This window comes from Humulus lupulus, chromosome 5 (genome assembly GCF_963169125.1).
Source record: "Humulus lupulus chromosome 5, drHumLupu1.1, whole genome shotgun sequence".
Taxonomy (NCBI): Eukaryota; Viridiplantae; Streptophyta; class Magnoliopsida; order Rosales; family Cannabaceae; genus Humulus; species Humulus lupulus.
This window is the reverse complement of record NC_084797.1, coordinates 15,211,441-15,228,688: the sequence shown is the minus strand read 5'-3', so window position 1 is coordinate 15,228,688 and position 17,248 is coordinate 15,211,441. Positions and strand designations below refer to the sequence as shown.

The window sequence follows — 17,248 nt, the reverse complement described above, 5'->3', positions numbered from 1 at the left end:
CAAATATGAAGTGCAAAATCATATTTGAAATAGCAAAATCAGATATGAAAAAGAACAACAATAAAAACAATAAGAATAAAACCATATTTGAAAAAAGAATAAGAAGAATCAGAGGGCGAAGGTGTCGTCGTCGAGGTAGGGCGGAGGTGCATCGTCGTTGGGGCATGGGCAAAGGTGGCCTCGCCGACAGTGAGATGAGGTAACCAAATAAGGGAGAAGAGAGGGAGAAATGAGAAAAAAAATAAATATTATTAGGCAGAGAACTTTGTGTATTTATGATTATAGTAATTTATTTTTTATATTTTATAGAATTACCATATTTTAAACTTTTGTTTTCAAAACTTACTCTATTTTGTATAATTACTTTTTTTCCCATAAATATAAAAATTATATGTTTATTTTTCTAATATTTATGTAAACTTCTCAATAATAATTCAAAGAGCAAACAAACAAAAGTAGGTGGAAAGTTGAAGCAAAATAATATATAATATCTGAGAAGAAGAGGTATGGAGTTTAGTACTACTATACTTCAGCTGAAATTTAGATAACTGATTAAGAAGTTATAGGAAAAACTCAACATATTACATTTCATAACATATTATATGAACAAGTACAACTTTGTTTGGCCTCCTTTTTTATTTAGCATATTACTCTATTTACAACTCTACAAGGCCAAAGTTGGTAGGCTATTACAAAAGTAGGTGGAAAGTTGAAGCAAAATAATATATAATATCTGAGAAGAAGAGGTATGGAGTTTAGTACTACTATACTTCAGCTGAAATTTTGATAACTGATTAAGAAGTTATAGCAAAAACTCAACATATTACATTTCATAACATATTATATGAACAAGTACAACTTTGCTTGGCCTCCTTTTTTATTTAGCATATTACTCTATTTACAACTCTACAAGGCCAAAGTTGGTAGGTTATTACACCAATAACAGATTAACTACTAAGCAGAATTTTGAAAAGGAGGATCAGGGTTTATTGAGAACCGTTGACCTAGCTACTTTCTTCCTAAGATGCTTCTTAATCTTGTTATACAAATCAAAGCTATTGCCTCTTTCCATCAGATTCCTCAGTTTTTGCAAACCTTCCTCGGATCCTTGGTTGGTTGTCAGCAAGAGCCTTCCTGCAAGCGTACTGAAAGAAAAAAGAAAAAAGAAAGATTTTGTGAGAACCAAGATGATGAGCTTAAAATATATTGTATTTGCAACAAAGGTCATTGTATGCAGTTTGCAAGGCCATGTGGTTTGTGAATATGTAAAGAGTTAATCCATTAATAATAGATGAACAATTGTTAGTTACCTTGATTTTCCTGCCAAAGTTCCTCTTTGTCTTCTTATTCCTGTATCTTGAAAGCTTTTCCTTGCGTTCCTCCGAGATACTTTTGCTAATGATCATCGGCCGCTCGTGGGGAGAATGGATGAGGCTTATGTTACCATTGCCAAGAGTCTGTCATAAAAACTCAGAATCAATGACCCAGCCCCATCCTGTGGAAATGACCAGAAACATCTAAACATTTCTCAGTCCCTAGCTTTAGTTAGCCAATCCAATGATTGGCGCACTCAATTGCAATTTGCATAACTTTCCGGCCATTTCACACATCGGCTTTTCAAATGAACTAGTAGATGGATAGATAATTTCTATTCTAAAACCTCAACATAACATATTCATATTGTAAAAACTATATCAACAATAGAGTCTGACCTTAATATCTCCTTCACTAAATGCCCGGCGCATTCCATAAGCAGCACTAAAATCCATTACGGGGAAATCCAGGAAATTCGGCTTGGTCACAGATCCTTGCATCCACTCCATTGAGCTCAAAGATTCTGAGCTGATGCTTTTCTGGAATGATGAATCCGAAAGCTGTTTGTTTTCTTGGAAAAAGTTTCCATCTATCCTTAGAGAAGGAATCTTAATATCTAGGACTTCGGACAGCGACATATCCATGGCTGCTTGCTCAAAGAGATCCTTCTCACATTCATACAGGACCTCGTTCAAAAGCTGCTCCTGTTGAAACGATTCAATGTCTGCAACCTTGAGTGCTTGGCGTGACATGACATCTTCTCCACAAGATACCATTGAAATAGCTGCTGTCACTGGATCAAGTCCCATGACTGGTTCCTCTATAATTGGTTCTGGAGCTTTGAATAGATCACCTTCTGCTCCCATGTCATATTCGGACACCATGGAAAGCTGAACCATGCTATCCTGTATTGAACAACAGGAAATGGAGTTAGCAATTAACAACACCAAGAAATGAGATCAGTGATACAAAAAAAAAATGTTATTTTCAATCATTAATCAGGCTAAAAGTCGCCTAATTACATCTATAGAATTATAATTTACAGTAATAGAATCCACATGAATAAATCATATCTTTTAGTAAAGTAAACACAGATTCAATCCCTACAGCAATATGTAAGTTGCTATAAATAGTGAGTTTCAAGTATAGTATCCATTAAACTCAAAATATTTGCACAAAATACAGAGATATGAAGTGAGGGTTTCTTCTTAGTAGCATATATGGACAAGTATAGGGTCTTATCATAGAAATGTTTAGAGCAAACCATTAAAGGGGTGAGCTTAAGGTTGGTATTTATGACTTTGGTTGGGAGTGTAATCCAGAACAAAACAAACTAAGCCACCTAATCTTGTCAACTGAGTCACAGTAGGAACAGAATAAATAGGTTCCATTAAGCTTTTGAATCAAGCACTTAAGTTAGAATGATTCAAAGCACTTTCACTATTACAAAGCAAACACCACTTAGTCGTCTTTAACAATGAAAAACACAAATCCACTAAGTAAAAGACAAACCTTTTAATAAGAAGAGAATCACCCAGTTTGAGCAAAAAAACACAACCCATGAAAGGGTTCAAGGGCTGTTCCTTTTTCTTTTCATAACCCAAAATTTTAACCTTTTTGGCCTTGGAATCTAAAGAAGGAGAATTAACTTTGCTATCCTCTTAATTTTTTTTCCCAACTCCCCAACCCCTATAGAAAAGGAAAGGGAGAACCTTTTTCATTTTTGGTATCTCTGTAAGTGCGGTGGAAAAAGCAAAAAACCCAATACAAGTTCACATCAGAGATATAAAGAAACTAGAAGAAATATCAAGCAACACGTAACCATGACAGAAAATATGGTTTTTTCCTCACACATACATATACATACACACTTATTTTTTTCCTAATCTATCTTTTTCCAGATCCAGCATATAAAAGCTAACTCCAGCTGTTTCCATTTATACTTCCAGAAATTTTAGTGCCCAAAAAACAAAAACTTTTTTGTTTTTTCATTTTTGTACTAACACATCAATCACATGCAAGACATCTTTGAGATAATCCAAAGAACGAAATTTGGGGAAATCAATATGTTGAAGAACTTCAATCTTTCAAGTATGAAAATACTGAACTTAGGTTGAAAGAAAGATTTGAGCTTTTATTCTGAGTTTACAATGAAATAATTTTTTTTCTCATTTTATTTTTTGCCCCATTTTTTCAGCAAGCAAAGTGATGATCATTGAGAGACAAAGAGAAGTGCAAAACTGCTACTTCACTATAAAACAAGCTAAAAGCAACTTCAGAATAGTCAAACTAAAGCAAATTAATCATACCCAAACGCAAAAGTCAGACAAAATTGAAATAACAAGTACAAATATTTGATAACTTAAAGGCATAAAGAAAAAACAGTACCATTGAAGCATTTAACTTCTCTGTTCTGCAAAACTCATCATACTGCTGAAGTCCTTCAGAGAAGTTCTGGAAATAAGGGAACAAAAGCCCTGCCTCTGCATACATTTTTTAAAGCCAAACCTTCAAAGCTGGAAAGTTTTTATAAAAGAAGAAGAGAGGGCACTACTTGTTCAGAGCCAAAAGGAAAAAAAAAACAAAAACTTGTTAAAATGACCACACTAAAACACAGCAGCCAAAATGCAAAGGAAATGAGAGTAATGGCTTGTTTTACTTTGATATTTGATGTTTTAAGACTTGGAGATGATATATATATATAAATAATGATGAGTGGTAATTGAGTAATTATTGCAAGATGATGTAATATAATAAGGACAAAATATGAAAAAGGACATGATTATTTTTATAATGCTTGTCCCCATGTCTATAAGTCTATTATCATACTCTTCTAACTCTTCTTCTTTTTATTACGGAAATACTAATTTATATGCTCTTAGCTCACATTAAACTTTTTATACTTGGAATATTACATTTATTTTTAAAAAAATTTGGGTGTTATTATACTGCAAATTGGTGAGTTGTACCAAGCCCATTTCTGTGGACATGTTTGTGGGCGACACTGTACTCACTCATCTGCAGTCATTAGTGTTTTAGGCTGATACAGTCTCACGCGCTCTAAAGCGCGTGCTCTCATTATGAGGAGTGTTTAATGTGAGGTGCCATGTATACTAATTGTGTTAAAATATAACTACCAACATATTACGTTTATTTAAAATTAAATGTATAACATTAAAAATACTTTACATTGTTTCCTCAAAAAAAAAAACTTTACATTTTAATATTTCGGTACAAATTTTGTATCTACCGACTATTACTGGAAACTCCATCAAATAATATTCATTGAACATTATGATATAATCATATACATTTTTAAAAGTTTTTTACAAAATTTACTTTATACCTCTGTGAAAAATCATCTATGCCCTTTAGGATAAATAATCCTTATTTCAATTTTTGTATTATTTCTTTCTTCTCACCTTACTCACTACTTGCAAGATCTTTATCTAATTCAAATTTTTTATATTTTTCTTCAAAAGTTATCAAAACTAAAGGAAAATAATAATTTTTGATGATAGGTAAGTGTTATTGTTGTGTATAGGTTATGAGTGAGTTATATAGTGGTTTATAGTTATTTTTTGAACTATTTGGGCTTAAAAAAATTGTTTAAAAATGAATTTTTTGATGAGCAGACAATTTTCTAAGTACTTTATGGGAACTAGGATTTTTATGTTTGGACAAAATTCAAACATGGTTCGGATATAGTTCAGAAATCGTTCGGACACACCCATAATATATACACAACAATAACACTCACACATTATTAAAAAAAAATGATTATTTTCCATCAACTTTGATAACATTTGAAGAGAAATATCAAAAAATTTAAAATAGATAAAGATGTTAGTTGCAATTCATGAGTGATGTGACGAGAAAAAAAGAATACATAAATTTATTGTGAGTGTGGGTGAAAAATCGTGAGAAATGAGAAGAGAAAAAGAGAATATTTCTCCTAAGGGCATTGAGGACTTTTCATAGGGGTATAACTAGTTTTATGAAGAAAAAAATTAAGATGATATATGGTTATATTATAAGGTTAAAAGAATGATGTTTGGTGGAGTTTTCATATTAGTTTATATATATATATATATTATTGGGTATAAGGTTATACACCAAGCTTTGTATATTACAATTCAAAAGAATTAATCAAGATAATCTACTCCCTAAAGAAAGAATAATACAAAGAGCATAACACAAATAAAACAAGTGGTACAATGGACTTTTGAGTTGTAGAACCTTGATACATAAAATCACAAGTCTATAAATCAACAAAATGTAACAAAGGCTTGACACAAATTTAGATTTGTTGTCTAAAGATCTCTATTCCTAGCCTGCTCCTTGAGATTGCTTGAAGCTACTACAATGGAATGAGATTGGTATTTACAAACATTGATCCTCATGCAAGTCAAGATTTCTTTATGAAGATTTTGGAGAAAATTAGTAATCTTGAGAGCTATAGAGAGATAGGTTTTAGAGAGAGAGATGTGAGTGATCAATTCATCAATTAACTCAAATGACTCATTTAAATAGTATAGGAATACTCATTAGACTCGACCAATAAGAATAGATCATTTCATTTGAATTTTGAATCCCAAAACACGTCATTGTACGGTCTTGTACAGACCGTCCAACACCTACACCTAGGCGATGCATTGCCACCATGCAGGCGATGTGTCGCCTGTGTTGTGTTTCCAAGGACCTGCGACGCATCACCTACTAGAGGCGATGCAATGTAGGTCCTCTCAGTTGGCGCCCCAAAACTTGTCTTAAAGCGTCTTCAAATGCCCCCAAAAAATTTTGGTACTCTTATTTACTCCAAAGAAATATTTTGGATCCAAAAAAATGATTTATAGATGCATATACCAAAAGTCATCTCTCACGTATTGACTTTAGTGAAACAATTATGGTTTTTGTAACTTTTCGTACCTAACCAATTTCATTGTGTATTTAACTAATCATAATATATATATACATATAAATTGTAGTAATAGCACTCACTCACACATCACTTTTTTATAATCTTTTTTTAAAATTATATTGAATGATATGATTTATTTTTTCAAATAAAAGTAGATGAGAGAGAAAGAAAAGAGAAGAATAAAAAAATAAATTTAAATGATGAATAGTATGAGAAATGTTTATATTTATATATATATATATATATATACTAGTAAAAATAGTTGCGTGCCTTGCATATGTAACAATAAGAAGTATTTAATTCTAGGAAAAAAAATTGTTCTCATAAAATGTTGAATTTTTTTATCATTTTTATCTTGTTAGAAAGATGTTACTATAATTTTTGTTTATTAGTAAATAAACACATATTAAAAGAACTTACAATTCATTATACCAAAAGTACCAAATAGAAGAAGAAATATAAAATATATTTATCAGATATAGTTAAACTAAGTAAATATATCTAAAATTTGTGATACTACGAAAATGTTTTTTTTTTTTTGTAGAAATATAAGATACTAATAGAATTTGTGACGTAAGTAAATAAATTTATAATGTAATACAATGGAGATAATATCAATGTAGGATATAATTTGAATTTGTATTTGTTGTCCATATTTTCGCCTCCGACACATGGCAATTCACAATGACCGGCTCGGACGGTCGTAGACATCTTTGGAGTATTTAATGTAATGACCTACGTCACTATGGCTGTTTTCTGGAATGACGATTGGCCCTACAGACCAACACGAGTCCTTCCAGCGTGCTTTGTCCTTACTCCCACGCTTCTCGGGAAAACTTCCCAGGAGGTCACCCATCTTGAGATTACTCCAGGTCAAGCACGCTTAACTTTGGAGTTCTCAAGTGATGGGCTACCTCAGCGCTACTGCATCCTGAGCTTCTCTAACAGCGTCAGGTCCAAGTAGTTGCCTTTCTCCTACCTCATCCCAATGTAACGGCGATCGACACCTCCTTCCATAAAGTAGCTCGTAAGGTGTCATCCCGATCGTTGATTGGTAGCTATTGTTGTAGGAGAACTCTATCAGTGGCAAATACTTACTCCATGATCCTCCAAAATCAAGTACACAAGCGCGCAACATGTCTTCTAAAATCTGTATGGTACGTTGGGACTGACCGTCTGTCTAAGGATGAAATGTTGTACTAAGACTTAACTTGGTACCCATAGCTTGCTACAAGCTTCTCCAATATCTTGATGTAAACACTGATCCTCTATCGGACACTATTGTCTTGGGGATTCCATGCAGTCTTACTATCTCTTGAACACAAATATCTGTGTATTGCTCAGCAGTGTATGAAGTCTTGACAGGTAGAAAATGAGCTGACTTGGTTAATCTATCTATTACTACCCAAGCTGAGTTGTGTTGTTTATTCGTTCGAGGCAAACCCATCACAAAATCCATAGCTATATTGTCCCATTTCCATTCTAAAATGTTGAGTGGTTGCAATAAGCCTGCAAGCCGCTGATGTTCTGCCTTCACTTGCTGGCACACCAAACATTTAGACACGTACTACGCTATTTCCCTTTTCATTCCTGACCACCAATACATTGCCTTGATGCCGTGAGTCATCTTGATCGACCCTGGGTGAACTGAGTATGGGGTATTGTGCGCTTCCTCTAAAATCGTCATCTTAATCCCTTGATCGTTTGGCACGCATACCCGATCCTTATATCTTAATAACCCCTGACTTGATATCGAGAAATATGTGGCCTTCCCTTCTCTAACTACATCCATATGTGTTACTAACGTGTCATCAAGCACTTGCCCATTCTGTATGTCTTCTAACAGACTTGACTGAATGGACAAGTTAGCCAGTCTACCAATGACTACTTCTATTCCAACATTGATCAGCTCCTGTTGTAGCGACTTTTCTATTCCGGCTAAAGCTGCTAGACTTTCATAACTCTTTCTACTTAGCGCATCAGCAATTACGTTTGTCTTTCCTGGGTGGTATAAAATTTCGCAGGCATAATCCTTTACTAGTTCTAACTACCTGCGCTGCCTCATATTGAGCTCCTTCTGAGTGAAGAAATACTTTAGGCTTTTGTGGTTCGTATTCGTATAGATCTCACGCCAGATTTTCAATGCAAAGACCACCGCTGCCAACTCCATATCATGTGTTGGATAGTGTTGCTCGTAATCCTTCAACTGCCTTGAGGCGTAGGCTATCACCTTATCATTCTGCATCAGCACACAACCCAATCCTTGCTTTGACGCATCACAATAGACTACAAACTTGTCATTGGGTGTCGGTACACAAAGTTCTGGTGCTGAGCATAGCTTATCCTTTAGCAACTGGAAACTCTCTTCACGCTTATCATTCCAGTTGAACCTCTGCTCCTTCCGAGTCAGGTTGGTGAGCAGAGTGGCTATCTTAGAAAATCCTTCTACAAACCTTTGATAATAGCCTGCTAGTCCCATAAAGCTTCTTACTTCAGACGCATTCTTTGGTCTTGACCAATCCTTCACAGCCTCTACTTCAGAAGGATCTACAGCAATCCCGTCCTTAGATACTATGTGGCCGAGAAATGCTACTTTTGAAAGCCAAAATTCGTACTTCTTGAACTTGGCGTAAAGCTGATGCTCCTTCAGTCGCAGCAAGATTAACCTTAAATGTTTCTCATGCTCGACTTCATCCTTTGAGTACACCAAGATATCGTCAATGAATACTACAACGAATTTATCCAAGTAGTCCTTAAAGACCCTATTCATTAAATCCATGAATGCGGCTGGAGCGTTGGTAAGACCGAAAATCATGACTAGAAACTCATAATGCCCATAACGAGTTCTAAAAGTTGTCTTAGGAATGTCTTCTTCCCGTACCTTGAGCTGATGATACCCGGACCGTAAGTCAATCTTTGAGAACACGGTCGCTCCTTGGAATTGATCAAACAAATCGTCAATCCACAGTAGTGGCTACTTGTTATTAATCATCACCTTATTCAACTCTCGATAATCTATGCACATCCGCATACTGCCGTCCTTCTTCTTCACAAACAAAACTGGTGCTCCCCATGGTGAATGGCTCGATCTAATGAAACCCAAGTCTAGGAGTTCTTGTAGCTGCGTCTTTAACTCCTTGAGTTCGGTAGGTGCCATTCGGTATGGTGCCTTGGAGATAGGCTCGGTGCCCGGTACTAGCTCGATTGTGAAGTCAATTTCCTGCGTTGGGGGCAATCCTGGCAAGTCGTCAGGAAATACCTCTGGAAATTCCCTTACAATATGTACATCTCCGATCTTTAGTGGTGTTTCCTTTACCACATCCGTAACGCTAGCTAAGAATGCTTAACATCCTTTTTCTATCATCTTCTAAGCTTTAAGTGATGAAATAAGCAGTGTTCGTAGACCTGAAACCTTTCCCATAAAACATAGCCTCTGACTGTCAGGAGTCTCGAACATCACTTGCTTACATTTGCAGTCGATGGTTGCGCCATGCCTTGCTAGCCAGTCCATTCCCAGTATCACGTCGAAGTCTTAAATCTCTAGTTCGATCAGGTCTCCTTCTAGCTCTACGTTCTCTATCTTGATTGGTACGCCTCGTAGTATCCGTGATGATAGGACTACTTCACCCGAAGGTAATTCTGTTACAAACCTAGTTCTAAATTTTTCACAAGGTTTGTCTAATTTCTCTATCATTCCTAACGAGATATACGAATGAGTGGCTCCCGAATCAAATAATACATAACATTTATTATGGAGAATAGAAACCTGACCTGTAACTACTTTATTGCTAGCGTCAGCTTCTCCTTGGGTGAGAGCAAAAACCCTGGCAGGAACCATCTTATCATCCTTTTTCCCCTCTAACTTGAGCTAGGGACAATCTTTCTTCCGGTGCCCTTCCTGACCACAGTTGTAGCATCCCTTGGTTTTTGCGCGACACTCACCAAGATGTTTCTTTTGAAACTTAGCACATTGCGGGTACTCTACATAACCCGGCCTATTTCCTCCATTGTTTGTTCGTGCTCTTTTATTGTTATCGGACTGCTTGTTGTCAGGATGCCGTCTTTTTTTACTGTTATTGTCATTAGACTGCTGGTTGTTGTTGTTGTGGTTATTCCGACCATTCCGGTTTGACCCTGCTGCTTAGGCTTAGGCTTACTAGCCTTCTCTTTACTAATGTTTGCCTGAAGCCTTTCCACTTCTATTTTCGTTTCTATAACATCGGCATAAGTAGTAATCCCCGGGTTTGCTAGCTTAACCCCTAGCTCGATCTTTGGTCGAAGTCCTCTAACGAACTTGTTCACCCTCAGTAAATCAGTTGGAACCATCTCAGATGCAAACTTAGCTAATCGATCGAACTGCCGAGCATATTCTGCTACCGTCAAGTTGCCTTGTTTTAGACTAGCGAATTCCTCGACCCTTGGAGCAATGACAGCTGAATTGTAGTACTTGTGGAATAGCTCCATAAATCTGGTCCAAGTCATGGTGGCGACATTGTGAGTCTGCTGTACTAGGTCCCACCATATTCTTGCATCCTTCTTGAGTAGAGACGAAACGCAGGATATGTAGTCCGCGTTGCCGAGGTTCATGTGCAAAAGGATCGACTCCATATTTCTGAGCCATTCTTCCGCCTCGAAGGGGTCAGTTGTCCCTTAAAAATTTGGAGCGTGCTGCTTACAAAACCGCTCATAGATGGGCTCCATATGTTGAACTGGGTATGGCGCATAGTTCGCCATTGGGCATATCCCATATGGACCAACTTGTTGGGGTGCTGGAGCCATTTGCTGGGGCTGTGGTTGCGGCGGAGGCGAAGGCTGAGGCTGAGCCTAATGTCGCTACTGCTGCAGTAATTCCTCAACTTGTCGTCGTAGTCTGGCAACTTCCGCAGTGTTATCAACCGGCGGCGGTGCATTCCGGTTGGCATTTGGACGCCTTCCCCTTCTACGAACTGGAAGGGGTTCATTCATCTCAGGGGCGACGTTGGGGACATTGCCATTGGTGCAAGCAGATCTTCGGAGCGACATCTTCAGCAGAGTTCTAACAGTTGAGAAAAACATGTTAGAACTTTCCTTAATAGGCTCTAAGGAAAAAACTTAATCTAAGAAAACATAACTCGGACCTATTAATTATGACTTCTTATGAAAAGAATTATATAAGCCTTCTTTATAATTAGGGTGTGTTTCTAAACTTAGAAAAATAAGCCATCTTTATTATTTTCTAAGTTTGTTTCTAATTATCCTACATGACTTAGTTCTCAAGCTCGAAACTCATCGTTGTTCCAAAGTTAACCATACTGAGGGAGGGCTGGGATCAATAAAATCGTTCCCACTACTATGGCCCTCTATCTCTCAATATAGAGAACCCAGTTCATTGATTTGTATCCACCCTCACCGAACTTAGTCATTATTTATTAAATTTATTATTTATTATGATTGCAAAAAATAAAACCAAACTCATACATGTCATCAAAATAACAATGATATTAATTTGGAAAAACAGTTTTCACTAAGTACAATCATGAAGGCAAAATAATAAATAAATAAACTAATCTATTCTAAAAATCAGGATCTTCTACATCAGATCCTTCATCTAACATGTCATCATCTATCTCTTCATAATCATCATTTTCGTGAGCCTAAAAAATTCCTCTTGGAAGATTGGTAAAGATTCTATTCTTTTGTTCTTGTGTGAATTGGAATTCCATCTTAGATGTAAATCTAATTATGAGAAAATAATATCTCATAGACGGTGGTACTTCATCCTCAACATCTATTGTCTCCCGTATTTCTTCCAAAGCAGCAATTACAAAAGGAAAATCTCTAAAAAGCCTAATTACTAAAATATATTGCTCCGTAGCTCTCATCATTTTTTGCTTAGTTTCTTGGAAATGAAATATTTGATTATGGAATAAAAGAAATCTCCGAGTGATTCTCTCCAATATTCCTATGGTATTTCTTGGCTCTCTAATCCTTTTTAAAGCTTTAATGGGTCGGATATCGTTATATGATAAATCTCCATCCATATCTTAACTGAAAACATAAGACTAAAACGTTAGCTATAACACATAAACATAATAACTAAAACATAAATACTTACATTGGCAGTTAGATTCGGAGCTTGAGCGTGTGTATCAAGGAGAATTTTGTGTAAATGAACTGTTGCTCTGATACCAATTGTAATGACCCAACTACCTATGAGACTTAGGTCATTAAACCTACTAGACATATCTACAACTTTGAAAAGAACATACATAAGAAAATTCATAACTTTATTGAAACTTTTAAAAGAAAATATTTGTAATACACAAATGAGCTCATTGTTTTAAAATAAAACATAACTTTAAATAAAAGTGTTTACAAAACTAAATGTGGAAAAGTACATAAAAACGTAATTTAAAAAAACTAAAACAAAAATGTTGTTCTCGAATCGACACTCAGCCCATCCACTCCATTCACTTCCATACACACACCAAGCTTCCAAGAATCCTTCCGCATTTGCATCTATTTTCCTGCATCACACTAAAAGAAAATGAGTGAGTCTAATGCCCAGCAAGGAAAAACTAACAACATAAACATACACATACAATCATATCATAACATATGCTATAAACATATCATAACGTATACTATAAACATATTATAACATATTCCATATAAGACTATACTAATAATGGCCATTATGGCATGTGATAAACCATCTACGTCCCCTGTCTAATATCTGAGGTAAGGTAAATCATAACATAACATATTAAAACATAAATTTATCATAACATATTATACATAACATAACATAAAAGCATAACATATCATACAAACATACAAGATCTAGCCTACTTTTCTTACCAAAACCGGGATATGAGAACAAATGCAGGGCTTGGAATACTCCTAAAACCAGCAATAGAACAGTGAGTATTTCTAAAGGAAAGGGATGAAAAGAATAGAACTAAACCACCAAAAGAAAACTTACCGAAAAACACCTTAAGTTCAAAGAACTTAAAAACATAACCACAAAACCATAACAAAAGTTAGAACCTGAATGAAAACTAAAGAAACTAAGGAATCAAACATAATTGAACTTAAGAATAAGGGTACCTTTGTTGACCTTATAGATTGGCCTAACTCCAATACCGAAATACTCTAATCCTTACTTCCCAAGTGTTTGATAAAGCTTAAGAATGATAAAGCTTTTTCTTTCCCAACCCAAGTGTATCACTCTTATGTTCTCACTAGCACCTTGAAGTCTAATCACAGCTGAAGAGTAAGTGAAAGGGCTGTGTACTAGGTCCTATTTATAGAGGTAAGGAGTGAAACTAACCCCATTTTGATTTGAATAAAAATAATGAATTTAATTGAAGATAATTGATTTTTCGTCAATCAGATGCTGAAGACTCGGTCAAAACTAACAGAGGTAGGTCTAAGGAGTCAAAGGTGGTTTTTAAAATTAAAATTTGTTTTAAAAAATGATTAATTAGGGCGATATATCGCCCCTATGTGGCGATATATCGGCTGCCCCTATGTTCCGAGTCTCCGTTCGTACGATCGTGCAACGTCAACATGTTTTTCCGTATTCAGCGTCAGGTGATATATCGGCTCTAATGCTGCGATATATCGGCATACATGATTATTTTAAACACGTAATTCCATTTTTTTTATCATAATTAAGGTTGGATAACTACTTTGACTGAGTCAAATTACGACGCTAACAGATTCTGGTGAAGACTAAGTCTTATATTCCCTTATTTTATCATTAAAATAATAATTCCTTAATAATCAAGCATATGACAAGTGTCATAATCCTATTAGCTCTATCTAAACTTTAGGAATAACCATGCTCATGACAAGTGTCATATTCTTATTGGCTCTATCTAAACCTTAGGTTATAATAATTATCATATTTATAACCAGCAATATTAATCAAACCTTATGTTAAAATTAATATTCTTAAACTATAGGTTAAACTTATAAAATCCATAACTATTGCTAGGAGTTTCCAACTAAGTCCCGGTTTGAACCAAAATCCATGAAATTTAAAATACTACAACTACTACTAGCTAGCTAAATAAGTAAACATTCTAGGACTCTACATTGTCCCAATTCAATTGAGAGGCCAAATACAGTTGCTACATCTAGATGGAGACCACACCGCGATGGTGTTTTAAAGATGAGTACAAATGCAACTTTTCGATCTACTGATATGAAAATGGGCACTAGTGTAGTTCTTCGTAACCATTATAATGAGGTTCTGCCCTCAGCTGCATGGTCTTCCTTTTCGAATATATCTCCTGAGCTGGCGGAAGCTAGTGCAGTTCTCAATGGGCTGAAACTATGTCGAAGTTTGGGGTATAGTGACTTGATTGTGGAATCTGATTGTCTCAATGTTGTTAGAGCTATTAAGAACAAGTGTTGTTATGCTTCCTATTTAGGTTCCATTGTTAGAGATGTTATTTTCATTTGTAATGATTACTTTGATATTTCCTTTCAACATTGTCCTAGACTTGCTAATGGCGTTGCCCATTCCTTAGCAAAACTGGCTTTGTTGAAAAATGATCATCATGTATATGGTGGCTTGGCTACCCTTATTGTATTGACTCTATTATTAGGGTCGATGACCCACATCAATGACATCTCTATGATACTCTTTTTCCTCTTAAGCTTTTTTCCAATGGGCTTTGCTCTTGAGGTTTTAATGAGGCCAATTCTTCTTAAAAAAAAAAAAGAGGAATATAGCCCATTTCGAAGGAAAAATGAAGATCAACTAATTAGTTTAATCATTTAAATATTAAAAAAATAACTGCACACTTAATTTTATAAAAACTAACCACTAATTACTAAATTAGTAGAGATTATTGGAAGACATGACCAACAACATATTAAGATTAGAACACATATTTATAAGAGTAATTGATGAAAATGACATCTTTTTTGAAGTTATTTTGCACTTTGACCTAGTTTTGATAATTTTTTGCAAAATGATGTCTGAATTTTTTGACCAATTATCTAAAAAATTTCGACCACCTATCTAGAGTGTTGGATATCATTTTGCACAAAATTATCGAAATTAAATTAGATTACTAAATGACTTAAAAAAACAAGAGACCCTATTTATAAAGCATGACAATAATAATAAATCTCACGCGCTTTAGAGCGTGTGGCCATGTAATAACTTGTTTGTGATGTGAAGTGCCAAGTGCCAAATTTGAAATTGCTTTGACAAGCTCCTGTGCTTTTGTACTTGGGCTTGGATTATTCTTATTCTTAATGATGGTGTAAAGTGCGGTCATATATTATTAAAGCTTAATAATAATTGTAGTCATTCTTTAAAAGTTTGAGTCGCGTTATGTTAAAAAATATTACTTAATGAATTTTAACTTCTCAATATCAATTTTCTTTTCTCATGTTTCTTTTAAGTTGTAATATGAATAATGTATATAAGACGTGGGAATTAAATTTGTAAAAAAATATATATTAAACTGCAGTGTTATGAACATATTTTACTTTGCTTTAAGCAAATAAAGGGTATAGTTAGAGTAAGTGTTGCAGATGAATAAGATGACTTGTCAAATAATAAACTAAACTTTTCTCAAGTTTTAGAAATTTATCATTTCGTGATATTTTGTTTTCTATATATCAACACACCTAATTTGTTAAAATTATTAAAGAACTCCTTGTTGACTTAAATGTAAAATGCCTTTATATTCAAGTATATGTAGAGGATTTTGCCATCATATCTCGATTATCATATTTTATAATGTAATCGCAAATTAAATGTGAAAAGAAACTTTGTTGAATGTTAATATATAGGAGAATTAGCGGGAAAAAAATACTTAATGCTTTCAAAATCTTATGAATTAGTAACTAATTTATTTTTGTGGAAAAAATACCCAATATCAACTTCCATTAGTATTTGTTGGTACCTAGTTTATTAGTTCAATTAAAACCTGACTATGTACACACGTGTTATCTCCTTCTTGATCTTAAATTAAAACTAAAACAATCATTAATTTAAGAAAGAAATAGAGTGATCATTCTCTTCACACCCATTCCTCATCCCAAATTAAAACTAAAAAGAAAATTATTGACTTCTAAAATCTAAAACCCAAAGCAAAATAATTTCTCATTTTCTATAGCTATATAAAAATTGACTATCCCAAGAAAAATGTATCAACTCAAATTCACATAAATTCAACTTATACAACATTTACTAGAATTTTTTTTACATAATTGAAAAAAAAAACCCATAAATTTCAAGCAAATACCAAAGCTTAGTTTCAATCAAATATCCAACTTAGATTCACGAAATCCTAGATTCAAGCAAACCCAAAATTAACTCACCAAAAAAAACCAAGAAAGTTAAATCCAAGGCGTGATCCCCATCTCTGACGCCTAGATCTACGACCCCAACCTCGATCCCCATCTCCGACATCCACCTATAGGTGAAGTCCAACAAAGCCTCATGGTTGTACCTGCAAGAACGTCGACCAAGCTCCATGGTTTCAATCAATAAGAAGCAACAAAAAAGAATAAGAAAGAAAATGCGAAGTCAGAGTCAATGGAGAACCACCTTCACGACCAAGCTCCCCGACTTCTTTCCCTCTCCATTTCTTCTCCCTACCAACGTCAAGGGAGAACCACCATCGCAGCCTCACCTTGCTGCACAAGCCCCGCCACCATGCTTCCATCGAAGACACTTTCGACCATACCCAAAAGCCAAATGCAGGATAAAAAACGCACAAGCCAAACACATGAGACGAGAGGGAAGAAAGTAGGAAAAACAATTTTTAAAATTTTTTTTAGTTTGGTTAAATTGTTATATTTTTAAAGGATTTATTTTAATCCTTTTAATTAATTTTTTTTGTTTCAGTTTAGATTTAGTTTTAATTATGTTTAATTTTAAAATCAATATAAATAATTTCAAGTACATTTTCTATTATTTAAAATTAATTAAAATAGTTTTTCAAAAATAATTTTCAGATTTTAAATTTATTTATTTATTTATTTATTAATTTTAAAATTAAT

At 34.6% G+C, this 17,248-nt stretch overlaps 1 protein-coding gene and 1 long non-coding RNA gene across 3 annotated transcripts; both read right to left on the bottom strand.

The window, feature by feature from the left end:
* Nucleotides 1–802: 802 nt before the first annotated feature.
* LOC133834516 (zinc finger protein CONSTANS-LIKE 1-like) lies at nt 803–3,988 on the bottom strand. 2 transcript variants are annotated; one of them, XM_062264156.1, is made up of 4 exons: nt 3,703–3,988; nt 1,713–2,219; nt 1,311–1,457; nt 803–1,145 (listed from the first exon to the last, which is right to left on the bottom strand). In XM_062264156.1, exons 1-4 carry the CDS (start codon nt 3,805–3,807, stop codon nt 1,056–1,058), a joined length of 849 nt encoding a protein of 282 aa, XP_062120140.1. In that variant the 5' UTR covers nt 3,808–3,988; the 3' UTR covers nt 803–1,055. The 2 variants fall into 2 exon arrangements, with proteins under 2 accessions (XP_062120140.1, XP_062120141.1); XM_062264157.1 differs by lacking the exon at nt 3,703–3,988 and adding an exon at nt 2,827–3,266.
* Nucleotides 3,989–16,375: 12,387 nt separating this feature from the next.
* On the bottom strand, nt 16,376–16,995 carry LOC133780279 (uncharacterized). Its single transcript, XR_009869203.1, has 2 exons — nt 16,794–16,995; nt 16,376–16,695 (listed from the first exon to the last, which is right to left on the bottom strand). It is a non-coding gene; the product is annotated as an uncharacterized LOC133780279 (long non-coding RNA).
* Between the last annotated feature and the right edge of the window lie 253 nt (nt 16,996–17,248).